The 24,865-nt window shown below is 44.2% G+C and overlaps 2 protein-coding genes and 1 long non-coding RNA gene across 3 annotated transcripts in view; 2 read left to right on the top strand and 1 right to left on the bottom strand.

Moving 5' to 3' along the window:
• LOC125740252 (tripartite motif-containing protein 16-like) overlaps window positions 1-24,865 on the bottom strand; it is a 129,803-nt gene that overhangs the window by 77,190 nt on the left and 27,748 nt on the right. The gene's annotated exons all lie outside the window — the stretch shown is intronic.
• On the top strand, window positions 17,906-20,397 carry LOC125739801 (polymeric immunoglobulin receptor-like). Its single transcript, XM_049010260.1, has 2 exons — window positions 17,906-18,086; window positions 19,951-20,397. The coding sequence occupies exons 1-2, from the start codon at window positions 17,906-17,908 to the stop codon at window positions 20,307-20,309; spliced, it is 540 nt and encodes a 179-aa protein (XP_048866217.1). The 3' UTR covers window positions 20,310-20,397.
• On the top strand, window positions 21,660-22,718 carry LOC125740257 (uncharacterized). The gene is made up of 3 exons (XR_007397487.1): window positions 21,660-21,821; window positions 22,305-22,399; window positions 22,693-22,718. It is a non-coding gene; the product is annotated as an uncharacterized LOC125740257 (long non-coding RNA).

Genomic DNA, 24,865 nt, shown 5'->3' with positions numbered 1-24,865 from the left:
GACATAACTGAAAATGTGTTTTATATTCTAGTTTCTTCAAAATAGCAACCCTTTACTCTGATTACTGCTTTGCACCCTTGCTAAACACCTCTGGGAACTCCTTCAAGACTGTTGGAAAACTTTTTCAGGTGACTACCTCTTGAAGCTCATCGAGAGAATTCCAAGAGTGTGCAAAGCAGTAATCAGAGCAAAGGGTGGCTATTTATTATATAAAACACGTTTTCAGTTATGTCACCTTTTTTTGTTAAGCACATAACTCCACATGTGTTCATTCATAGTTTTGATGCTTTCAGTGAGAATCTACCAATGTAAATGGTCATGAAAATAAAGACAACACATTGAATGAGAAGGTGTTTCCAAACTTTTGGCCTGTACTGTATGTTATTGTAATGTCATGCAACCTTATCTTAACCTTATCATAACTTATCCTATCTTAGTCTTAACTGATATGCTATCTTATGTTATACAATCTTATCGTAACCTTATGCTAACTAATCCTATTTTTTATATATATTCCCTCCATCGCCCCACCTCTAAGGAGGACTGTTTTATTTATAATTCATCTAATCCTGTGTTATACAATCTTAACCTTACCGTAACCTATCCTATCATAATCTTATTCTATGTTATCTTATCCTATCTTTCTTATCTTATGCTATACAATCCTATCTTATTCTTATACTATGGTATCTTATATCATATAATCTTATCTTAAATTTATGGTAATTTATTATGACTTTGTATAACATAAAATAGCATATAAGTTAGAACTATCTTAACTTGTCCTATCTTAATCTTATCCTATGTTCAACAATCTTATCATAACTTGTCGTATCTTAATCTTATCCTATGTTCAACAGTCTTATCTTAACTTGTCCTATTTTAATCTTATCCTATGTTATCTTATGCTATAGAACTACATCTTAACATATCCTAAGTACTTATCACAAATCTCGTCTAATTATGTGCTTAAACTATAGTGAAATGTAGCTATGTGTATTTGACTGATAGCCCATCTCCACACCCATCTCCTGAGCCCTGGGCATGGTACTTAGCTGGTCCAGTGCATCAATAGGAAAGATGAACTCATCTTCATCAATCCTACGCCTCTTGGTTGCATGAGTACTGTTGGAGAAAGCGTCAGGCTTTCCACTCCAACTCTGCACACAGGACCAAACTACAATACAGTATATGTTGGAGAAAGCGACAGGCTTTCCACTTCAACTCTGTACACACCATTAATTACGAGACAACACACTTAGAGTTTTACTTGCACAAGGGTAACCACACTCTCTGCATGCTAGGCTACAAAGGAATGTGTTACAAAGGGTGGTTCCCCTTGGCACCTTTATTTATAGTCAATGGGGGGCAGGGGTCTTGGAGTGAGAACAAAGAAAGGACTGTGAGAGTAAGAAGAAGTTCTGGTTTTCCTCAGGTGGACAACTATTTAAACACGTGCTCAGGATACGTGTAAACTAATATAATCTAAAGTATGAAGGTAAAGAAAAACAAAATAATGTATATACATATTTACACTCATTGCTGATTATACAGAAATGATAACAAATGATTAATAACAGTTTCTTCAACCTAACAAGTACCCTCATTATCCTCGTTCTTCCCCTGTTTTGCTAAGTTAATTTCATTTAAATATCTGTTCCAAAACTCCTGACACTAGTACTCAGTAAAGCACTTGGCGTCATAGGTCATTTTAGAGTACTTGGTTACATAAAAGTTATACAACCAATTGAATTTTTCCAGGTGAGATGAGGCGGCTGCAGCCTGTGCTGGAGCCTGATGCAGAGGGGTCAGATGAACCATGCCTGGAGCTGAATATGGATGTGGAGCTGGGCTTACAGGTGTGACTAAGTGTGGGGATAAAAGAGAAGAGCCCATAAAAAGAGATGGGGATGAAACAAAAGGGGAGGGGACTGAAGACGGAAATAAAAATGAAGAGGAGGAGAAGGTTGGTGAGCTGGGCTCAGGCTCTAACCCCTTCTGTTTGTCAGACCTCCTTCTTCGCCCTGACCGGCCTCCCGCCGTATTTCTACGGCGGCCTGTGCCCTGCTGACCCCTGCTGGTTGCCACCGGGATGGCAGCAGATCCAGGATAGGCAGACGTGGTCAGGGAGCTGGCTGCCGGTGCGGCACTTCTTCCGACGGCCAGCATCACTGGAACTGGTTTGTCCTTTGGGATTATAAAGACAGGGGACAGCATATTTAATTAAAATGAATCCTTATGTCACTGTACAACAAAACTACATCACAATCGTCACAGATATTACACTTGGCAGTCGGTATTGCACACTGAGAAAAATTCTGCCAGTGTCTTTATTGGATACAGGAAACACACGCTTGGGAAACGTATGCGCTGGTCTTGACTTGGGCCGTCTGCGTTTCACCTGACCTATAAAAACGAGCCAGTTTGTGCACAGTTTCCCTGATACGCAGAACAATAGCAAAAAATCACACTGGAAAGGTTCATGTGCATCAAATATAGCAGCCCGCTCAATCCAAATGCTGGCATCAACAACTGACTATTCAAGTCAAATCCTTTACATATCTTACACTTTCCATAAGTTGCATTATTTACTCACTCTCAATGTACCGAAACTAAGATTTCTGCTTTTCATGATTACTACCGCGTTTCCCCGAAAATAAGCCCTAGCATGATTTTTTCAGGATGCTCGTAATATAAGCCCTACTCCAAAAAGACGCCCTAGTAACTGTCCCATGGATTGTACGGTAACTAGAATGAGATGCGGTTATACTACGAGAAGGCTACATGGACAAGAGGCGCTCATTTAAGGACAGAGCTATTGCTAAACATGACAGATTGGGGCCACTGGTTCTACAGGAAATTGAGTTGCGAGAAGAATTCAGGACGGAATTTGGAGCTTGGAGATTTACGATGATGTTCCAGAAGAAGATGACATGACGACTATATTTGAATAAACGTATACAGTACACAGTAGATTTTTGTTCATAAATAAATGCACCATCAAATTGTTTACATGGAAAGACACAGTTAGAAGATGACATTATGTCTGTGCTTGAATAAATGTGGATTTTTGTTCATGATCATTATGGGTGCCGCCACAGATTTTACTGATTTCATTATATAATGCAGTAGACATGCAGAAAGAGTCCCCTATATTAAAGCTAAAGGTGAACTATTTTATTATTTAGTATCACAAGACATGTACTTCCAAAACAGGATTCAACAAGACTACCCAACTATATTCCGACTCTGAGTCTTTACGTGCTGAGTTAGTCTGAGCACCATTTTGACATCCTTACCTCGGCCAACTGGACCGGGGATGTATTCCGGGGGGATCCGGACACTGACTGCACCATTCGGCAGCAGCCAGTCAATTCTCTGGAGGTTCACGCTGGTATTTATGAGGGACATTTTTCGCGTCTTCTCTCTTGCTGATAAACTGCAAGTGTGAGTTGCTTTAAATGTTCAAATAAAACTCTAAACGGAATAAGAATTGTTATGATTCGGTTGCTAAGCTACGGTGGCCGCGCTACGGTGGCCGATTGGTATCAGCGAGCTGCAAAGTCTTCAAACACTTTAATCAAATGACAAAACACACGATCTACATTTACAAAAGTGCAGAAACTTAGAAGCAATACACATTTAGAAGGCACGTTCAAATACACATAAGCGCTGAAAATCCAAAGTTTCCGAGTAACAAAGAAAAAAGACGGACCAATTATAGCTGGGCTGTATATCGAACGCTTACGGGATGTCAATATTGTAGCGTTTTCTGGGTTTTCACCACCAGGGAGTAATGGAGATAGTCGAGGAACTTTGCTCAACAGGAGAGAAGTCTCCGAGCTTTATTCCGTCAGCAAAGAACAGAATAAAAGCACAGCCAAGGCAAGCAAAGGGCTAACTCTGCCATAAGCTTACTTGCGCGCACTCCCATCACTCCCAACAAAAACCCTGCCCAGATACACAGTACTACCGAGGATCCCGTCCACGGTAGCCTGTGTGCGTTTACACAAAAACCACCCAAACACATTTCCAAACACGCCAGAACCCAATTACATTAACAAATACTAACAACTCCCCCAACCCCAAACAACAACAACAGGAATCACAGGTAAACAGATTCTCCCCCTTGGTGGGAGCAGTGCATTATGGGTGCTGCCGCCCCCTACAGTCCAACTAACCCTAACCCTAACCCTGCCCCCACCTCAGCTGCGGATGTCCCCATACGCAAAGTCCGTAACAAAGTCTGCAAGGCGCCGGGGCCGGCGGCGACGCCTCCGCGGCTGGTCCCCAGCACCACGCTCAAAAGGAGTTGGAGAGACAGGGGACGGGGGCTCGTCCTCAACCTGTCCCCCCCCTTGAGTCTCTACCGGCGGAACCGATGGTTGTTAGGGAGCGAGACGGTCCCAGTGGTGGACAACCACCCGCGGCCTTCTCTTCAAACGGACCCGATAGGTTACGTCAGACAGCCTCTCCAACACAACGCACGGGCCCTCCCAATGGGACATGAGCTTGGGTGACAGCCCCCTCCTCCTCACCGGGCTATATACCCAAACTCTCTCCCCGGCTACGAAGTCGCGGGAGCGCACATCGTACGCCCGCCGTTGCTTGGAGCCAGCGTCTGCCAAGGCCCGTCGGGTCAACCTATGGACCACCCTCAATCGCTCCCTTAACTCATAAAAATAGTCCAGCCCTGGCCTACCTGGAAGTTCCGGTTCGGGCGGAGGGCCGAACACCAAATCCACCGGCGTCCTAAGCTCCCTACCAAACAGTAGCACCGCGGGGGTAGACTGCGTAGACTCCTGCACCGCAGTGCGGTACGACCACAGGACCAGCGGAAGGTGCACGTCCCAGTCTCTCTGGTGCTCACTCGTGAGGATGGCGAGCTGTGTGGCCAGGGTCCGGTTGAACCGCTCAACCAGACCATCGCTCTGTGGGTGGAGGGGAGTGGTGCGGGTCTTCCTCACCCCCAACCGCGAACAAACCTTGCTGAAACCTCAGCCTCAAAGATGCGGCCCTGGTCGCTGTGGAGCTCTTCCGGCACCCCGAAACGGGAGAACATCTCGTCCACAAGGACGGCCGCTGTAGTCACCGTGCTCTGGTCGGGGACCGCGTAGGCCTCCGGGCACTTTGTGAAAAAGTCCATGGCCACAAGCACGTAGCGGTTCCCCCGGTCTGTCACAGGGAACGGGCCCAGCACGTCCACGGCGACCCGTTCCATAGGAGACCCCACCCGATAATCCTGCAAGGGGGCCCGGGAGCGCTGTGACGGCCCCTTCTGGGCGGTACAAGTGTCACACTTGTGGACATACAGGGCCACGTCCACGTGACAGCCCGGCCAGTAAAACCGCGCACGCAGACGGTTTAAAGTTTTGGCCGTCCCGTAATGGCCCACTCCCACTGCTCCATGGACTAGGGGAAGGACCACAGACCGCAGGGACCTGGGGACGATGAGCTGGAGCACTGCCCTCGTGCCATCTGCCTGTGTCCAGTGGCGGTAGATCAAGCCGTCCCTCTCGACCAAGCTGCCCCACTGCGACACGAACACCTTAAGTTCCAGGTCCCCGTGCGAGACCTCAGCCCACTGCGGATGATGACCGGTCCGTAGCCACTCTGCGACCCGGCCCAAGGTGCTGTCACGGCTCTGCTCCACCCGCAACCGCTGCTCGTCCACCTCCTCGAGGACCTGAGGGCGCGCCGTGCACACCGCGGCCAGCTGCTCCCCCGCGCTGTCCTTCACCTCCGTCCGCTCGCAGAAATGGCACTCCCCCTCTGAGCACGGCCGCCGGGACAGGGCATCAGCGTTGCTGTGCAGGAGGCCCGCTCGGTGCTGAATCTCGAAATCGAAGGTCTGCAAGACCTCCAACCAGCGCGCCAGCTGACCCTCCGGTTCCTTGAAACTCAGCAGCCAGGTGAGTGACGCATGATCCGTCCGGAGCTGGAACCTCTGCCCATACAGGTACGGGCGGAAGTGCTTGAGGGCCGCCACCACAGCCAACAGCTCCCGTCACGTGACACAGTAATTCCGCTCTGCCCGAGAAAGCGCGCGGCTAAAGTATCCAACAACGTGCCCCCCCTCCTGAGACAACACGGCCCCCAGCCCCACATCCCTGGCATCGGTGTTCAGCACAAATGTCCCTTTGGGATCCGGGTAATCCAGCACAGGGGCGGAAATCAGTGCTGCTCTCGAAGTCAAGAAAGCACGCTCACAATCACTGTCCCACACGAAAGCTTGCCCCTTTTGTGTGAGACGATGTAAGGGGCTTGCAATCGTGGCAAAGTCCTGCATGAACCGCCTGTAGTAGGAGGCCAACCCCAGGAAGCTCCGGAGCTGGCGGATGTTAGCCGGCACAGACCAGTCCTTGACAGCGGTAATTTTGGCCGGGTCTGTAGCTACCCCCTTTTCACTGATCACATGCCCCAAAAACGCAGCTTCCCGGCGGAACAAATGACACTTGCACGGGTGCAGGCGCAGGTTGGCGTGCCGTATGGCGGTGAACACCCCCCGTAGGTTCCCCAGTGCCGTTTCGAAGTCCTTAGTGTGCACTAAAAGATCGTCCAGATAAACCACGCAGCACGAGCGCGGAATGCCCCTTAAAACCCTGTCCATGAGTCGCTCGAACGTGGCCGGAGCGTTGCATAAACCGAACGGCATCACTCTAAACTGCATTAGTCTGTGCCCAGTGGTGAACGCCGTCTTTGCCCGCGCCTCCGGAGCTAGTTCCACCTGCCAGTAACCGTTCCGCAGATCCAGTGAACTGAACCAGGTAGAGCCGGCAATCCAATCTAGGGCCTCGTCAATGCGGGGGAGTGGATATGAGTCTTTGTGTGTCACCGCGTTTAGTCTCCGGTAATCCACACAATATCGCCACGAACCGTCCTTTTTCCTCACCATCACCACCGGTGCCGACAAGGGACTGGAAGATGGCTCGATCACCCCCGCCTCCAACATCTCCTGCACCTTTTGCTCGGCAGGCCCGCGCTTGGCCAGCGGTAGTCGGCGCGGCCGAAGGCGGATCGGCTGCGCGTCACCAGTGTTGATGTGGTGCTGGACTAGATTGGTGTGGGTGCAGTCCTTCTCGTCAACTGCGAAAATGTCCATGAAACTGTCCAACAGCCGGCGCAGCTCGAGCTTCTGGGCTGGATTCAGTCCCTCGCAACTGCGTTTAAACAGCTGATCCACTGCTTGCCAATCTGGCGACAGTCCCGTACGCGTGGCACCCTCGGCCATCCATTTTCCAAACCGCTTATCCTATTGGGTCGCGGGGGGGTCTGGAGACTATCCCGGAAGCAACGGGCACGAGGCAAGGAACAACACAGGATGGGGGGGCAGCCCATCGCAGGGTTGTACAAAAGGCAGAGATTGTTCAAATAGTTCTGAGTAACATTGACGTAGGATTAAGCGAAACACAGACAGCTGTAACTGAAAACACCACAATGTACAGCAAACAGTCAGCATTTGTTTTATCATTTTAAATAAATGACATTATATATACAAAATATTGATTCTGTCCAAGGTTAGAGGTGTGCATATGGACGAGTCAATATAGGCCGCAACATGTGTGCCCACACATATATTAGGTATATAAAGACCCCCATCTAAATGTGCCACATGCAGCATCATTGCGGCATACAGTATTTACCTTTGTTTGAGGACGGTGTGTGTGGCCAAATATGAAGAGAGGGAGTATTTAGAGATCACAGTGATTATTTTCCCAGTGATGATTTGGCCCTGGAACATACCAACAGGAACCGACAGATCAGGGATCCCAGCCCATTCTCAGTTCCATTAAACCTTAGGCTGTGGCTGGTTTTAACCGACTATCAACACAGTGTTTTAATTTTCTCTAGTGTGGATGTATGGGCCAACATTACAGTGCAATTTGTAACATTGTCCGGCTCTCCTAATGCTGTCTGCGCTCTTGTTTGCACGCAAACATGCTGCAAATAATACTAGAACTACTGAGCTTTGTATGTTCTGGTGGACTGGGCTGGTGGCTCCCCATCCAAGTGTCCCCTGGTGGGGCCCCTCATGTGGGGGGGCTGTTGTCCTGGTGCTGAAATATATGGAATTGAAATACTGTCCATCTCTTTACAAAAGCAGTTTCGATCTCTGATGCTAGAACTACTTAGCCTGCTTAGATTTGCACAGACATTCAGCTCCATTGTCCTCCTGCTTTTGTTGTGCAAACACACTAACTACCTGTGAACCCTGGCACATTTGTATTTATTTATTCAGACTCCTAACTCAAATCCATGGCAGCCCAGACCTATGTGTGTGACATGGAAACCTTCACAAAAGCCTGCCATATCTATACAAAATATCCCACACACTGACTACCTTGCAAATAGGTAAGACACACATTCACAAAATATATGGAAACACAAGTGTTTTATTTATAAAAAAAATAGAGTGAAAATAGAATGAAAAGTTGCTAATAGAATGAAATGAATAGAATGAAAATATACTAACACATCAGTCTCAAAAGTATGTTTTTACACAAATGTCATAAGCTGAGTGAAGTCATGGTCCATGGTTGATAACATGCTCGTACACGTACAGAATGAAATAATGTCATTTCATTTTGATTGGCCATCACTGAATTATAAAACCAAAAGTGAATTTTGTTTTTCTGTGATCTCTCATGCTTTGCATGTTCTCTCCCCTGCTGTTCATGTAAAAATAGCAAAAATTAAAAAACAAAAAATGTATCAGTCCCTCAGTTCCAGGTTCATCTCTTCATCATCTTTATGTCTTTTGTCTCAGTGGTTACTCTCCCACACAGTCTGTCTGTCTGTCTGTTTCAAAGTCTGTGTTTGCAGCGTTTGCAGACCCAGTGACTATCGTCCCTGCATTTGGCGCAGGTGATTTTGTGACACTTTACGCAGGCAAACCTGCTGCGGTTTCTGTTGCAGCTCTCTTGTACAGCAGCAGCAGCAAACGCTGCAGCAGCCTTCCTCCCTGTCTCCATTGCCTTTTGCTGCATGAATCGGCAACGGAGTTCCTCGGCTAAAAGTGCAATCAGAGAGCAATTGGCACTTTTGGCAGCGTTCCATTGACATGACAAGTGATGACAGACTGATACTGTAATCAAGGGGCTTTTGTTGGTGTTTCAATGGTATGGACAGCTCAAAGGCCAGCCAGTTAGCACATCAATTTCAATGTGAGGGCAATTGGCACTTTTGGCAGCATTCCATCGACATGGCAGTATGGCAGACTGTATGCAAATAGGCCGGCTTTTCACAACATATAAATGCTGTAGGAGTGGCCAAAAGGTGTGACGCTGTCCACTATGACTGTGTATGTAAGGGAGTGGCATTGTTGTTTGCATAACTACAGCACAGTGCTGTGCATAAAAGCAGACCGACCGAGGCGGGAGAATCATTTCTTCTTTGCATCTCTGCAAACGCACATCAGGATGGCCGCCGCATCACTGCCACGCAGGAAGAGCCTCTCCACGCCACAGGCTTTGGCCCTGCTTCAGGAAATGGACGCAGCAGACTCTGACGGAGGGGAGCATTCGTTTGCCCGGCAGCTTGTTGATGCCTCATCGGAAGAGTCCGAAATGGAGATGGAAGAAGAACCCGACATGCCTCCACGGAAGATGCACCGTGGTACCAGGAAGCCCTGTCCGAGTCAGACAGCAAAAGACAGCACTGTGTGGGTAGAGGAGGACATTGGAAGTCGAACGCCCAGTGCATCAGCTAGACCCACAGAGTCTGCTAAGGTTTGTCATTCCCATATTACATATGATACTTATATAAACCCATGTATTATTTATATAAACCCATTTAGAGTGAGGTTCATGTAAATTTACCATTCCCTATTTGTTTATCTTCCAACAGCGTAAAATTACAAGCGTGCTCCAAAGCTTCCTCTGCCTGCTAGACGTGGGAATGCTGCAGACCATCACAGAGTGTACAGTCCATCAAGCCCGCAGAACAGAGCCGGACTGGAAGCTGGCAATTAATGAACTGATGGCATTCACTTCTATTCTGTTTGTGAGAGCGATCATGTGTCCCGTTGGTGCCATTACAGATTGCTGGTCGGAAAACTTTCTGGTGCCAGTAATCAAAGAGACAATGTCGCGAGATAGATTCATTTCAATTATGCAACACCTTCGATTTGATGACAAGGACACACGGGCAGAACGGTTGAAAACAGACAGATTTGCTGTGATCTCTGACATCTGGACACGCTTCACTAAGAACTGTGCGGAGAGTTTCACTCCAGGAGAACACATGACCATAGATGAGCAGCTGTTCCCGACCAAAGTTCGTTGTCCATTCACGCAGCATATCGCATCCAACCCGGACATATTTGGGATCAAGTTCTGGATGGCGACGGATTTGGAGACCAAATACGTCTGCAACGTGTCCCCTTACTTGGGAAAGGACCCCAGTCGTCAGAAGGGGGAGAGGCTGGCAGAGAACGTGGTCATGAGCCTGTTGGAGCCATTTCTGGATGATGGGAGAAATGTCACAATGGACAATTTCGTCACCTCACTGTCACTGTCACACAGACTGCTTCAGCGCAACACGACTCTACTGGGCACAGTGAATGAAGTTCGCCATGAACTTCCTCTATTGCAGCGCATGTATTCAGTAAGAGCAGCAACACACAGGTGGCCAATAGCTGTATTTTACAACATACTTGACCTGGCGGTGGCGAATGCCTACGTTCTGTACAAGGCATGTACAGGGTGGAAAGGCAAAAGAAGATTGTTCCTGAGTCTTCTAGCCAAGGAACTCCGTTACCGATTCATGCAGCAAAAGGCAATGGAGACAGAGAGGAAGGCTGCTGCAGCGTTTGCTGCTGCTGTGACTGGACCTGTACAGACAACTCAGTGCCAGGTACAAGAGAGCTGCAACAGAAACCGCAGCTGGTTTACCCGCGTAAAGTGTCACAAATTCACCTGCGCCAAATGTAGGGATGATAGTCACTGGGTCTGCAAACGCTGCAAACACAGACTTTGAAACAGATGGACAGACAGACTGTGTGGGAGAGTAACCACTGAGACAAAAGACATAAAGATGATGAAGAGATGAACCTGGAACTGATGGACTGATAATATTTTTTTTTTTTTACAATTTTTGCTATTTTTACATGAACAACCAGAGCAGAGAACATGCACAGCTGGAGAGATCACAAAATTCAACAAAATTCACTTTTGGTTTTATAATTCAGTGATGGCCAATCAAAATGAAATGTCATTATTTCATTCTGTACGTGTTATCAACCATGGACCATGACTTCACTCAGCTTATGACATTTGTGTAAAAACATACATTGGAGACTGATGCATTTCATTCTATTCATTTCATTCTATTAGCAACTTTTCATTCTATTTTCACTCTTTTCTTATTAATAAAACACTTGTATTTCCATATGTTCTGTGAATGTGTGTCTTACATATTTGCAGGTTAGTCAGTGTGTGGAATATTTTGTATAGATATGACAGGCTTTTGTGAAGGTTTCCATGTCACAAACATCGGTCTGGGCTGCCATGGATTTGAGTCAGGAGTCTGAATAAATAAATGTGCCAGGGTTCACAGGTAGTTAGTGCGTTTGCACAACAAAAGCAGGAGGACAATGGAGCTGAAGGTCTGTGCAAATATACGCAGGCTAAGTAGTTCTAGGGAATTTACGCAGATTTGCGCAGGCTTAGTAGTTCTGGCATCAGAGATCGAAACTGCTTTTGTAAAGAGATGGACAGTATTTCAATTCCATATATTTCAGCACCTGGACAACAGCCCCCCCACATGAAGGGCCCCACCAGGGGACACCGGACAGGGAGCCACCAGCCCAGTCCACCAGAACATACAAAGCTCAGTAGTTCTAGTATTATTTGCAGCGTGTTTGCGTGCAAATAAATGCAAATGTGCCGGGGTTCACAGGTAATTAGTGTGTTTGCACAACGAAAGCATGAGGACAACGGAGCTGAAGGTCTGAAAAAATATGCGCAGGCTAAGTAGTTCTAGGGAATTTACGCAGATTTGCGCAGGCTTAGCATCGAAAACTGCTTTTGTAAAGAGATGGACAGTATTTCAGTTCCATATATTTGTGCACCCGGACAACAGCCACTGTTGGGTATTTTTCCCCTTAATATATGCTAAAAACCAACCAGTCTCTGAACACAGAACAACACGGACAGCTGTGATGACTTTTTACTTGCTGCAAGGGAAGTCTGGTCCAGACTTCAAGGTGTCAGTCTCTCAGTCGAACTCAGCCAACTTCGAAAGAGGAACTCCCCTCGCAGTATCTTTTATTGAGGTACACAAACAGGATATGCAAATAACATTCAACATTGTTTATCACCATGTATGGGGTGGAAATATTCAAGCGACAGTTCTTAAGAAGTGTTATGGCTAAATTAAGATCAAGGTGCTGCAGGGTGTTGTTTCCAAGAATGGCATCTAGCAAAATGACAATAATAAAAGTACATATTTCTCAAACACCCCCCCCCCCCCCCCCGGCTCAGTGTGTGTATAAGGTGGCCGAATCCCATGCGCCCCATCCCAGGTGTATCACGGCTAGATGGGCTGTATGGATAACTGAGGTGCATTAAAATTGGGTGAGCAGGCAGGGAATGAGCACCCCTCAGCTGGCAGACGGTAGATCCCAGCATGCCCCACCCGCCCCAAGGCCCTAATGTTGTATGATGACTATTCTGCAATTAAGACTGAGGGGCAGCACATTGGCCAATGGTAGGGCCTGTGGGCCAGGCCATGTGGCGTAACCCAGCCCCCTGGACATTCCCATCTCTGGACCATTCTGGCAGCCCTCAGCCCCCCCTCCTCCTGATGACCAGGACCAGGGAAGCATGGCCCCACTGCATGCGGCAGGCACCCCCCCGGCAGCCAGCTCGGCACCCCATCCACGGAGCCTCGGCCCCAGACCCGCCCACACCGGCATGGCGGTGCAGACGAGCCCGACGGCCTCCCCATCCCACATCCCCCCGAGTGCATCCCCACCCAGGAAGATGAGGCCCCCGAACCTCCTATGCCACCCCCCAGGTCAGACCTGTAACCATTCAGGGACAGTGACCCCCGCCGGTGGGGCACCAGAGACCCGCAATAGCCGGGACGCCCGGCCCCAGCCCCAAGGCTGGAGTGGCGAAGCCCCATTACAGTATTAATGTATGTTATATATTAACCATTTCAACCCTGCCCACTTTTGAGTGTTTTAGTATCCCTTGGGATTCAGGCTTATCGCATGATGTGTACATGAGTCAGTAACAAGAGTCAGCTGTATATCTTTCCTTTCAGCACATTCTGGGCTATTCATACAGCGGGAAAATAAGTATTGAACACGTCACCATTTTTCTCAGTAAATATATTTCTAAAGGTGTTACTGGTATGAAATTTTCACCAGATGTCGATAACAACCCATGCAGCCCACACATGCAAAGACATCAAACCTTAGATGTCCATCTGCAAAAGGTTCCATCTCCATCCATCCACTGTAAGACAAACCATTTACAAATGGAGGGCACTCAGCGTCACACCCAACATATATTGATTTTTGTTGTACATCCAAGAATGTAGTACTTAGAGTATTTCCTGGGAATGTATCACCGAGCTTAAACCTGGCTCAACTCAATGGGGGACAAGAATGTTATTGTTGTGGTGCTGATGCAGCCCCTGAACACACAGGCATCACTATTGTAAAATGATCTTGTACGGCACCCGAAGACAAGGATGTGATCTTTGTACCAGTTATATGCTCTGTCAGGACTCCCGGGGAGTCAATAAGAAGTTGAGTGGAGAATGAGTCTAACAGACATGTGATTTTGTTTTGTTTTGATTATTATTTTTATTTAATTGTTTACTAATTATGTGAGAAACAGAGAATAGAAGTGCAGAGACAGAACAGATCATATATGTTAACGTTTTACAGTATCTTAGCTAAAATGTTTTGCATGTATGCATATAATCACTCACAGGAATTCATAGTTAGAAATTAATGCATAACAGCATCCACTGTCATTCTTAAGACGGTAAAAACTGTCTGTATGAGTATGTAGGGTACGTGTGAGATGTGGTCGTGCAACAGGAAGTCAGAGTTATTCTCCAGAAAGCACATGTTACTGAGCTATCAGCTCACAAGCTATGAACTGTTTCAGATGAGAAACACTGTGTGGTGCAAAGATGATTGTAGGATTCTTCTTCATTTCTGTCATTGCTGTTTTATCAGGTAAGATTCTGCCTTGATACCAGAACAACTTTTATCCTTCAGTAACAATAATATGTAAAACAGACAAATCCAATAACAACTAAAATGTTTAAATAAAATCAATTTAAATGATTTATCTTGCTGCCAATTGCATGGATAAAACAATGCCGAGAGACAGCCCAAGCAGGGGGGCGACACCCCCCCCCCCCCCCCCCCCCCCAATAGCCAATTGCTATCTGCTACAGAGTCAAGTGGATAATTTTATGATTTCCATTATTTTCATTAAATAAGGTATTAATGTAGGCATTTATTAATTTTTGCATAGTTAGTATTTTGTAGTAGAGTGTAAAGCTATATAGTACAATGGAATACAGGCAAAAATATACATTGTAATTTGTACAATATGAATTTTTGCATTTCTATAATGTTCCAGTTTTCCAGTTATAATTTCCCCTAAATGTCATAGTGGTGTTTTAAAATAACAGTGTAAATCTTTTCAATAGTATTTCCATTCTATATATTATGCGTCAATGTATCTCTGTGTATATAGATTTATATATGTAAACATACTAATGCAAATGTAGTCAAATCAGTTGAATTTCAGTGCTTGATTTACTTAGAAATATGTCTGTATGATGGTATTTAAATGTACAAGTAACTGAAACCTAAATATCATTAAAAAGCAGGACCCTACTGCCTTCAAGCAAGCAAACAAACAAACAAATAAATAAGTTTGTATACAGTATATGCATGTATGTATATATATGCTTTGGATAAAATTAAGAGACCACTGTGTATTTCTCAACAATTCAGCATTTTTTAAATCCTGGTTCAATCCTGGTTCTACTAGCAGAAATCTACATTGAACAGCAGGTAGCTTCCAGATTCAAAATTTCTAAGACAGCAGAACAAGAATAAGGTGAAGACACTGGAAATGACCAGAAACCAGCCAGGTACAGGGTGGTGCCACTTTATAATGGCAGAGATGGCAGGAAATTATCTGACAGTTTCTCATGAATCAGAGGATGACATCAAGTGACCTTCAAACGGAATGGGAAACATTAAGTGCCGGTGTGAAGTGCACTGCCAGGACAGTGTGTGTCAGGCTCCTAGAAGCAGGACTGCAGTCCCAAAAAGCAAGGAAGAAGCCCTTCATTAATGAGAAACGGGGAATTCACAGTGTGAGTCACACCCATAAATTGCTAAATTAGTAAAAAAATATTTTTTTCCAGAGCTATATACAGTGTTGCTTGAAAGTTTGTGAACTATCCAAACATGGTTATTGTTTTCTAAAAATAAAATTAAATAACCTCATAAGGTTGATTATTAAATGAACATCCATTATTATTAAATGAACATCCATCCATTCATATTCCAAACTGCTTATCCTACTGGGTCACAGGGGGTACGGAGCCTATCCCTGAAGCTATAGGCACGAGGCAGGGAACAACCCAGAATGGGGGGCCATCGCCGGGCACAGTCACACACCATTCACATACACTCCTAAGGGCAATTTAGTAACTCCAATCTTTGGACTGTCGGGGGAAACCGGAGGAGACGACATGGGGAGAACATGCAAACTCCGCATACATGCAACCCAGGCAGAAACTCTCAGAGGTGTGAGGCAACTGTGCTAACCTGCTAACCACTCATGCACTCCTATGGGCAATTTATCAAGTCCAATTTGCCTCAGCATGTATGGACACATGTGTGTGGACACATGTAACCCAGGCGGAGACTCGAACCTGGGTCCCAGAGGTGTGAGGCAACAGTGCTAACCACTGCACCACCATGCCACCCCCTTGGACATTTAAATCACGATTTGTAAAGCAGACCTTCCAAATAAGGGATACACAGAAAAAAGGGATACATTTCCATTATTTATTCAATGAAAGTAATTTCTCTCTCAAAAAACAGAAAATCTGGTACAGTATGTGCAAAAGTATGTGAATCCGTAGCTTCTGGCACCTCCTTTTGCAGCCATTACTTCAACCAAACGACTTCTGTAACCATGAACCAGTGTCTCACATTTTTGCCCACTACATCTGGCATGTACCGCCCGCTTCAGATCTTGCCACAACATTTACAGTATTTACTGTATATGGGATTGACGTCCGAGCTTTAATGCTGAGTGCCCTCCATTTGTAAATGATTTGTCTTGCAGTGGTTGGATGGAGCTGGAACCTTTTGGAGATGGTCTTGTAGCCTTAACCAGACTGATGGGCTGTCACCACCTTATTCCTGATGTCCTCAGATGTCTCCTTTCCTCTCAGCATTGTTGATCTGTGTGCTTTATGCTTTGGCACGACAGTAGTTTGGGTTGGTTTCCTCTCTCTTTTAATCAGTGCTGCTCAAAACCTGTCCTAATGATGTCTCATTAACTATTTAGTTCAAATACTTCTGCACATACTCTGATTAAATGTTTCACGTAGTCTACTGGCTATTTTCACAGGTCCCTTAAAACAGGTTCGTAGGAATTGATGAATATAAATCTGATATTTCATATATAAAACCTGATGATGATAAAATAAAAAAATCATGGTAAAACAATAGAAAATTCTAAACTACTCACAAACTTTCAAGCAGCACTATATTCACGCAATTTATATACTCATTTGAAAAAAGAATCTGAGGTCCTCCTGCTGTAAGTATGAAAAGCCTTTGCTTGTTAACACTTGCTACATGCCCACACTTTTCGATTAGTGCTACAGCCAAGCAGACCATTCGGCTGGTGCTACAGCTTACAGCAGGAGTGCCTCCACTTCTTTAGTGTTTCTCAGATGACATTCAAAGCCCCAACTTGTTGAGCACCCTGCATGTTTATGAGGATTGGTAGCATTTCTCTGACCCAGGGAAGCAAAACCTTTCTCTTTGTTTAGTATCATGTAATCATTTGTTACATTTATGTCTTTAGAAATGCACAGGATGCAGCAATGGAAAAATTATTCTACTAGTGTTAAACCACATATACTAGGTTTAAACCACATATACTAGGTTTAAACCACATATATTAGGTATAAACCAGTTGGGAATCCTAAATTTATTGTTAAATTTAAATGGATACATTTTAATAAAGTTAAATTTCTTTTTGTTAAAAATATGGCATTACTGTCAAATGAATTATATAATGTTATTATTATATATATTGTATTATATGCTTATATACACTTAGTGTTCTCTTTATGTATTGCTTGTGGTAAAAATAATCTAAATTGTATTTATATTTAGCTTATATAAAATTATATTTTCTAATAAATGTAACAGATAGACGTTGAATTATTAAAACAAACTGTCTTGAATGAAGGCAGTATGCTGCCGAGTTTTTAGTTAAATTTGGATTTTCATGTCAGCTCCTTCTCTTTCACTGGGATCACAAGAAAAATAGTTTCATATTACAGAGGTCCACTGTTTTATTCAGTATAATTCAAGTGAAACGGGTTAAATATTTATATATGCATCTTCAATATAAGGCAACGGGAAGTTTTCCTTTATGCACTCATAGCGTGTGAAAACCACATATTCTCAGAGGCTCATAATAGGTGCAGGAGACCTTCCTGTTAATCTTTTCTCTTTTAAAAAACATGTAACCATTTCTCTTTTGTTTTTGCAGGCACTAATGGTGAGAAGAGACGTATAAAGATAACAGTTCAGGAAGAAGAGAATGTGATCATTCCATGTTTCTATGATAATAAACATGCTGATTATCAGAAAAAATGTTGCAGGGAATTAATGGCAAGTTGTATTTCTCAAGGAGACGGGTTGTCAGTCACTGATTCCCCTGGTCAGGGTGTCTTCACAGTGACCATGAGGAGCCTGCAGAGACATGATACTGGCTTATACTCATGTGCTGTACAAGCTGGTGGGGAAATCAGAGCAGTTGGCGATTCATATAGCATTACAGTCATCAATGGTAATATGTTCTTAAAATGACATTTAAATTGTTTTAGATATGGAATAGGCATAAAGGGGGTGATCCTGCCATCAAGCACTTAAGTCAAAAAAGCACCTAAAAAGTTACGCACTTTCGAGTTAAGTGTATTCTCCCCTCCTCAGCGTGGACATGCCCACCGCACTCAACCTGAAGGAGAAGGCACGGCAGGGCAGGAAGCATAAATCTATTCCGGTGAAACATTTACCAGCAAAGAATAGCAAATAAAAATATTACAAATATTGATTTTTGGGTTGGCATGGTGGCGCAGTGGTTAGCACTGTTGCCTCACACCTCTGGGAACCGGGTTCGAGTCTCCGCCCGTGTCACATGTGTGTGGAGTTTGCATGTTCTCCCCATGTCGTCGTGGGGTTTCCTCCGGGTACTTCAGATTCCCCCCACAGTCCAAAGACATGCTAAGGCTGATTGGACGTGCTAAATTGCCCATAGGAATGCATGTGTGAGTGAATGGTGTGTGAGTGTGCCCTGCGATGGGCTGGCCCCCCATTCTGGGTTGTTCCCTGCCTCGTGGCCATTGCTTCCGGGATAGGCTCCGGACCGCCCGCGACCCAGTCGGATAAGCGGTTTGGAAAATGCATGGATGGATATATAATACATGTTAGAACGTTTAATTTTGTTACATGCTCGGCTTTCTGAAAACTCTAATATTGCATTTGGCCATGTAGAGACATGTGACTTATTACAGCCTGACAATTTTTCAGGAATCCCGTGAGTTGGGAGTCAATTTCAGTATTAATCATGGGACCAGGATGGGATGGGAAAGTCAATGGAAGCGGGTGGGAATCATATTAATAGGCCAGTTTTTATATGGTGATCTAGTATAAGTAAATGCTATTTTTTAACACAATGCTGGCTGTGTCATTGCCTTTTTAAGTCTTCAAAACTCTCCTGTCTGCTAGTAGCTGGTTGCTGGTAGCCAACACCACCTGACCAGTGCAACACATTATGTAGGCTTTGATTTTGCATGGCGCATTCATAATATAAATGGAGTCAGAGCCAGACAAGATAGTGATGCAACAACGATCCTAATATCTCACTTTCAGAGCTTTCAGGCGTGTCAGATTGAGAGTTATTGTAGTAAAACGAAGTACGCTGTTTGTAAGATGTGCAAAATACTTACAATGTGAATGCATTGCGATAGACCGGCCATGTGCACTGAGTATAAGGTGAACAGTTGTATATCAACAGCAATATGTACTTGCTTGTCAAGTTAGAGTTGTACAGCAACAGAAGACTGCTGGTGTGTTTGGTTAGAATACGTGCCTGGTGAGTGTGGATTCAGTTACAGGGAGTGTTGCTGCATGGTTGTAGTTGTGTGTGTGTCTGGTCTTATTGTGACTTGGTGGAAAACCATAGCCTAGCTGATTAGCTAGGTTTGCAATCTTAAAACCATCCCTTCATTGGGATGAAATGGAAATTTTTTTTGTAAGAGTGGGACAGGACAGGAGTGAAAATCCACTCTAATACCTCTAATACAGCCCTCAAGAGGACATGCACTTACGTGTACTTAAGTCAGTGGCTGAATGCACTTAAGAGTCATTTACATGCAATATGCCCATATTTTTGTGTTCATCTGGCCAAAATGTGTAAATCGCCTAAGTGCACTTAAGTAGATGGGAGAATACGCTGAAGTTAAAAAACACGCAGCTTTGCACTTTTTTGACTTAAGTGCATAGGAGAATCAACCTCAAGATAAATAATTCCATGTTAAACAGTACTGAATTACCAAAAGTAGTCATAAATCCACATGGAGATACAAACAAAGATATACAGACACACTTTAACCGCTGCAGATAACATGTATCCATTCTGTCTCTCCGTTAAGGTTCTCCAGACCTGTCAGTGAGGGACATCATGGTGAATGGTGAGGAGGGCGGTACTGTCACTGTCCAGTGTCTCTACAGTGACAAAGACAAGTACACCAAGAAGACATGGTGCAGGAGAAACATGGAGAAGTCCTGTTTACAAACATGGCACAGAACAGAGACTTTCGACAGAAACAGAACTAAACTGCATGTCAATAATGTACAAAGAATCATGACTGTAACTCTGACCAGACTGGAGATGAAGGACACAGACTGGTACTGGTGCGGTGTGGGAGACTTAAACTTCCCTGTTCATATTACTGTTTCTCATCAAACACAGAGTAAGCTAAACACGGAACAAAGCATGACTCTCAAATAGATATGATAATAATGTTACACTGATTGACTATCAATTTAATACTCATAAATAATATTCATATTTTAAATCTATGCTAGGGTTCCTTCGAGTTGTCCAGTTTCCCCCATAGGCCATAAAGTTGTCACAGTGAATTGAAGTTACCATATTGTAGGTGTGAATCTGTGAGTGAGTGTGTGTACATGTGCCCTGTGATGGGTTGGCACTCCATCTTGGGTTATTACGTGCCTTGCGCTCTTAGCTTCTGGGATAAGCTCCAGCCTCTGCAACAGGGCCGGCGTCAGAGTGGATCTTCCGGGCTGGCATCGAACTGACTATGGGGGGGCACTATCGATCGTGAACTATATTCATATGAGCGACACTAGAGGTTGACAATTTTTCGTGACTCCCGTGGGTCACGGGATTCCCAGCGATGTTCACGTTAGCTGCCATCAATAACAAAAAAAGACCCAGACAGGCGGTCAGTCATCATATCCCCCTACACTGTCTTGCCAAACTTATAATCACAGGACTAATGAAAAGTAAACAAGCACCTTTCATATGCATCCCTTGTGATGCATAAAACGCAAACGCAGTGCAATGATTCGTTCAGACTGAACGCAGGAACAGCTTACCGTCGATTAGGCTTCCCATGAGTGACGCAGCTCAAACTCCATCAGGGTCTCAACTTTGATATTTATTTTTTTACACTCCCTTATGAAATGAGGTTGCGCAGTTGGATGACTCGCCACCCTAATATGACCGCTGGCGGCTGAAAATTCTATTTTATCATGTTTTCTGTGCAAAAGTCAAATGCCGCACCAAAGCAACAACCAATCAGCACCAACTAGCCTACATTCTTTCAAGTGAATTTATAATATGACAAAAAATATTTGAAACCGCTCTTTATTAATTTCGTGAATGTTTACGTGTTTAATAATTAGATCTAAAGATTAATATTTTGGAGCCTGTGTTGGCGGGTGCTTGAGCCTGTGTAGGGGGGTGTGGCGACTCGCTAGGGGGGGCAATGCCTTCAAATGCTCTACCTTGACGCCGGCACTGCCCTGCAATCCTGCATCACAAAATGTGTATGGAAACATGGATGAAGAGAAATTCCACAGTATATCACCGAAAAACTGCTCCTTCATAGGACGTTTTTTGCATTTATCTCAGCATTTACTTGCTATGGGAATAGCAGGGTAATGTTCTTATATTTGCATCGCACTGACACATTGAGCATCCATCTCCTGCCTCCTTATACTGATCAGGGGTGTGAGGGAGCCTGAAGCCCATGCCAGACAGTGCACATATAGGGCACAAAGCTGGAGTGTTTCACTAATCCTATGTAATCATGTCATATTGAATAAACTCAGAAATACTGAACTGTGTTACAGCTACTAGAGGTCCAACGACTCTGATCACAGTGACTACAAACATGCCAACAACATCACCAACAGGATCTTCAGCATTTCCATCTTCAACTGACTTGATACCTACTGGAGCCAGAAATGGGAAACACACAACGCATTTCACCAGGTGCAGTGAAAAAAATACTAAAATTAATCTTATGCCAATATTCAAGAAAAATATAATGTATGAAATATAAACAATGTGCGTAATCTAAGTTAAAAGCCAAGATTATGCCTTTTTTAAGTTATGCAATATTCATACCATCCATCCACTTTCCTCCATTCAACCTGGTCTGGGTCACAGTGGCATCGGTCTAAACATCTCTTCCAGCATTCATTGTCTTTAATAATATGAGTGTATAGTTCATAGGCATAGACCACAGTCAAGTGTATAGTGCATAGCCACAGATGAAGCCCATCCCTCGACCAAAGTGTAAGGGAACAGACCCACAGCAGGCCAGCACCTCTCACACAAGGCAACTATAAATGAATAACAATAACTTCAAAGACCCAAACACAATGTTCAACAAATATTCACATATTGATAGAAGAACCTGTTAGCCTGTGAAGCTAATTACCCACCACGGACATTTATTTAAACATTTTGCAGTTTGTCTCTGCTGAAAATTCTCCTACCATCATGTGGATTTCTACTGCTTCTTCTGCTTGATGTGATGGGAACCTGGAAGCTGTGGCAAATGCGGAGTAAGTATTTCCATCCATATTCTACACTTCTTACCCAGTACAGTGTCATTGAAAGCCTGGAGCAATAAGCCATGCAAAGAGTGATAAAAATATCTCCACCCAAGAAACAGTCTGTTCATTGATTTTGCATCAGCTATGTTATGGGCAATATTTTTCTATTTAATTAGATACAGATGATGCAGATTCACATTATGCACTTTAATCCAGGCCATTATCCACCAGAAATATCAGCCACAATAGACACAGAAGTTGGTATGAATTTGTGCAGAATGATTCTATTAACTTTATTACAGAGAGAAGAACAAGAAAAGGCAACAGAGTAAGTTAACATCTCACTGTGATACATGGATGTAATTTAAATTACAATAGTTGTGTGTTTTGAAATTTTTAATAAGTTTATTTAATTTTTACTGCCTTTACTTCTGATATTATTATACTCAGCATCTTGTTGCTTGCTGTTCAGCTTTACGCATTAGCATCACTGAAGAAGGCTGTCAGTGACAATGGCTGTAACAGTATTGTTTTCTGAACTGTGACAGTATAATTTTCCTTAGATGGACACACACCATAGTGATGAATTTATATTCAGCACTGTTGCCATTAAAGGTACCACACAATGCAATTTTTTGTGTTTTTAATTGTACTCTGGTGTCTACAGCCATGGCCAAAAGTTTTGAGAATTGAGTTTTGAGAAATTGAGTATTGGTTTTCACAATGTTTGCTGCTTCAGTGTTTGTAAATCTTCATGTCAGATAGTGTGGTAAACTAAAGTATAATTACAGGTATATCATAAGTGTCAAATTATATCATAAGTGTTGAATTATATTAAGTTTGTGCAAAAAGTCAATATTTGCAGTGTTGGCCCTTTTCAAGACCTCTGCCATTCACCCTGGCAGGCTGTCGATAAACTAACAGGACATAAATATGTATAACACTAGGATATGCTATGTACAGTACATAATACTTGATAATGATAGTATGTTACTGGTTTATGTCATTACAAAAATGTAGTTTTCATCATTATTTTACAGTGTATTCTTACTCCTTCTACTTTGCCACATGTAACTGTAATACTGTCACATCAGCAAACTCTCAACATTGTTCTTAGCATTGTAGCAAGAGCATTGTACTTATTTTGTATTTCGGTCAACAAATGATGTTAAAATCCTAGCTTCATCCGGCAGCTTTTTATCATGAACTCCAGTGAGCAAACTGAGCAGCTCATAAGTGCACAAGCCTCTTGCCAATTTCAGTATCACAGTGTGCATAATGTTGTTTAGTACTTCCCTGCTAACCTGGTCTACAGTATGTTTCCTAAATGCATAGTTGCTAAAAATGTTAGCAACTTCCATAGTTGGAACCATGCAGCCAAATGATTTCAACTATTTAAGTTCCTAATGGGGGCTTTTGGGAAACATACCCCTAAATAGGATTTATATTCTTAGCCTACTAGTAATAAATAACGTTACATCAATAGCTGTAAGTATATATTTTTCTGCTCACTGTGGGTGCATGCCCCTCGAGAGAGAAAATATATGTTGCAGGTTGTGCAGAATCAATTGAACTTGAAAGTGGGGTGTATATGTTAAGTTTGGGGGTGTAGGTAAGACTGTGATGCAACTGTCTTAACCAGGCTGGATGCACGGAGCAGGAGCACGTTGGACTGGGTAGTATGGGATTTAATGGGGAATTGGAGCAGGAACATGGAAACAAGCCAAAAATACACAACACCTCAGCAGACTACACACAAACAAACAAACAAACAAACAAATTTATTTTTGTATAGCACAGTATTACGACATAACATCGTCTCAAAGCGCTTTACAGCATCCTCACCCAAAGCCCCCAGTGAGCAAGCCAAAGGCGACAGTGGCAAGGAAAAACTCCCAAGAAGGAAGAAACTTTGGGAGGGACCAGACTCAAAGGGGGAGCCCATCCTCCAGGCGCCGGCAAGGAGAGTCAAATAGGAGAGATGGTTAAGTGCCAAGTCACACTGTCAAAATCATAAGATGTGGAAGATGACACAGGCAGAACGGCGAGCCAGATGCAGGGACGTCATTGGTAGTCGCGACGTCACATGTAGCAGGGTGTGCTGGACATCTTGGTAGATTGAGGTCTCCAGGCAGCACCGCCCAGGAGGAGTATGGGAAATAAAATGTACAATTAGTTAAAGTAGAGGAGGCTATAGGCAGTGCTAACAGTTAGGTGAGTGCAATATGAAGTGCAGTGTCCAAGCTCCGGCAGATATGGCTGTGGCAGCATAAGTAGGAGGGAGAGGCAGGTGGGAATGCAGGCATGGGGAGTCCCTGAAATGTCAGCACTCCAATTCCACAAGGGATTCTGAAGCCAGAGTGACAGCACTGACAGTCCAGTTTATCCAAAGCCAATGGCACCGATCCCCACCCAGCTCTACACCTCACACTATAGGTCTGACTGGGAGTGAGGAGTTAGCTGGAGCTAGAACTA

Source organism: Brienomyrus brachyistius, chromosome 4 (assembly GCF_023856365.1).
Source record: "Brienomyrus brachyistius isolate T26 chromosome 4, BBRACH_0.4, whole genome shotgun sequence".
Lineage (NCBI taxonomy): Eukaryota > Metazoa > Chordata > Actinopteri > Osteoglossiformes > Mormyridae > Brienomyrus > Brienomyrus brachyistius.
This window is presented reverse-complemented; position numbering and strand designations above follow the sequence as displayed.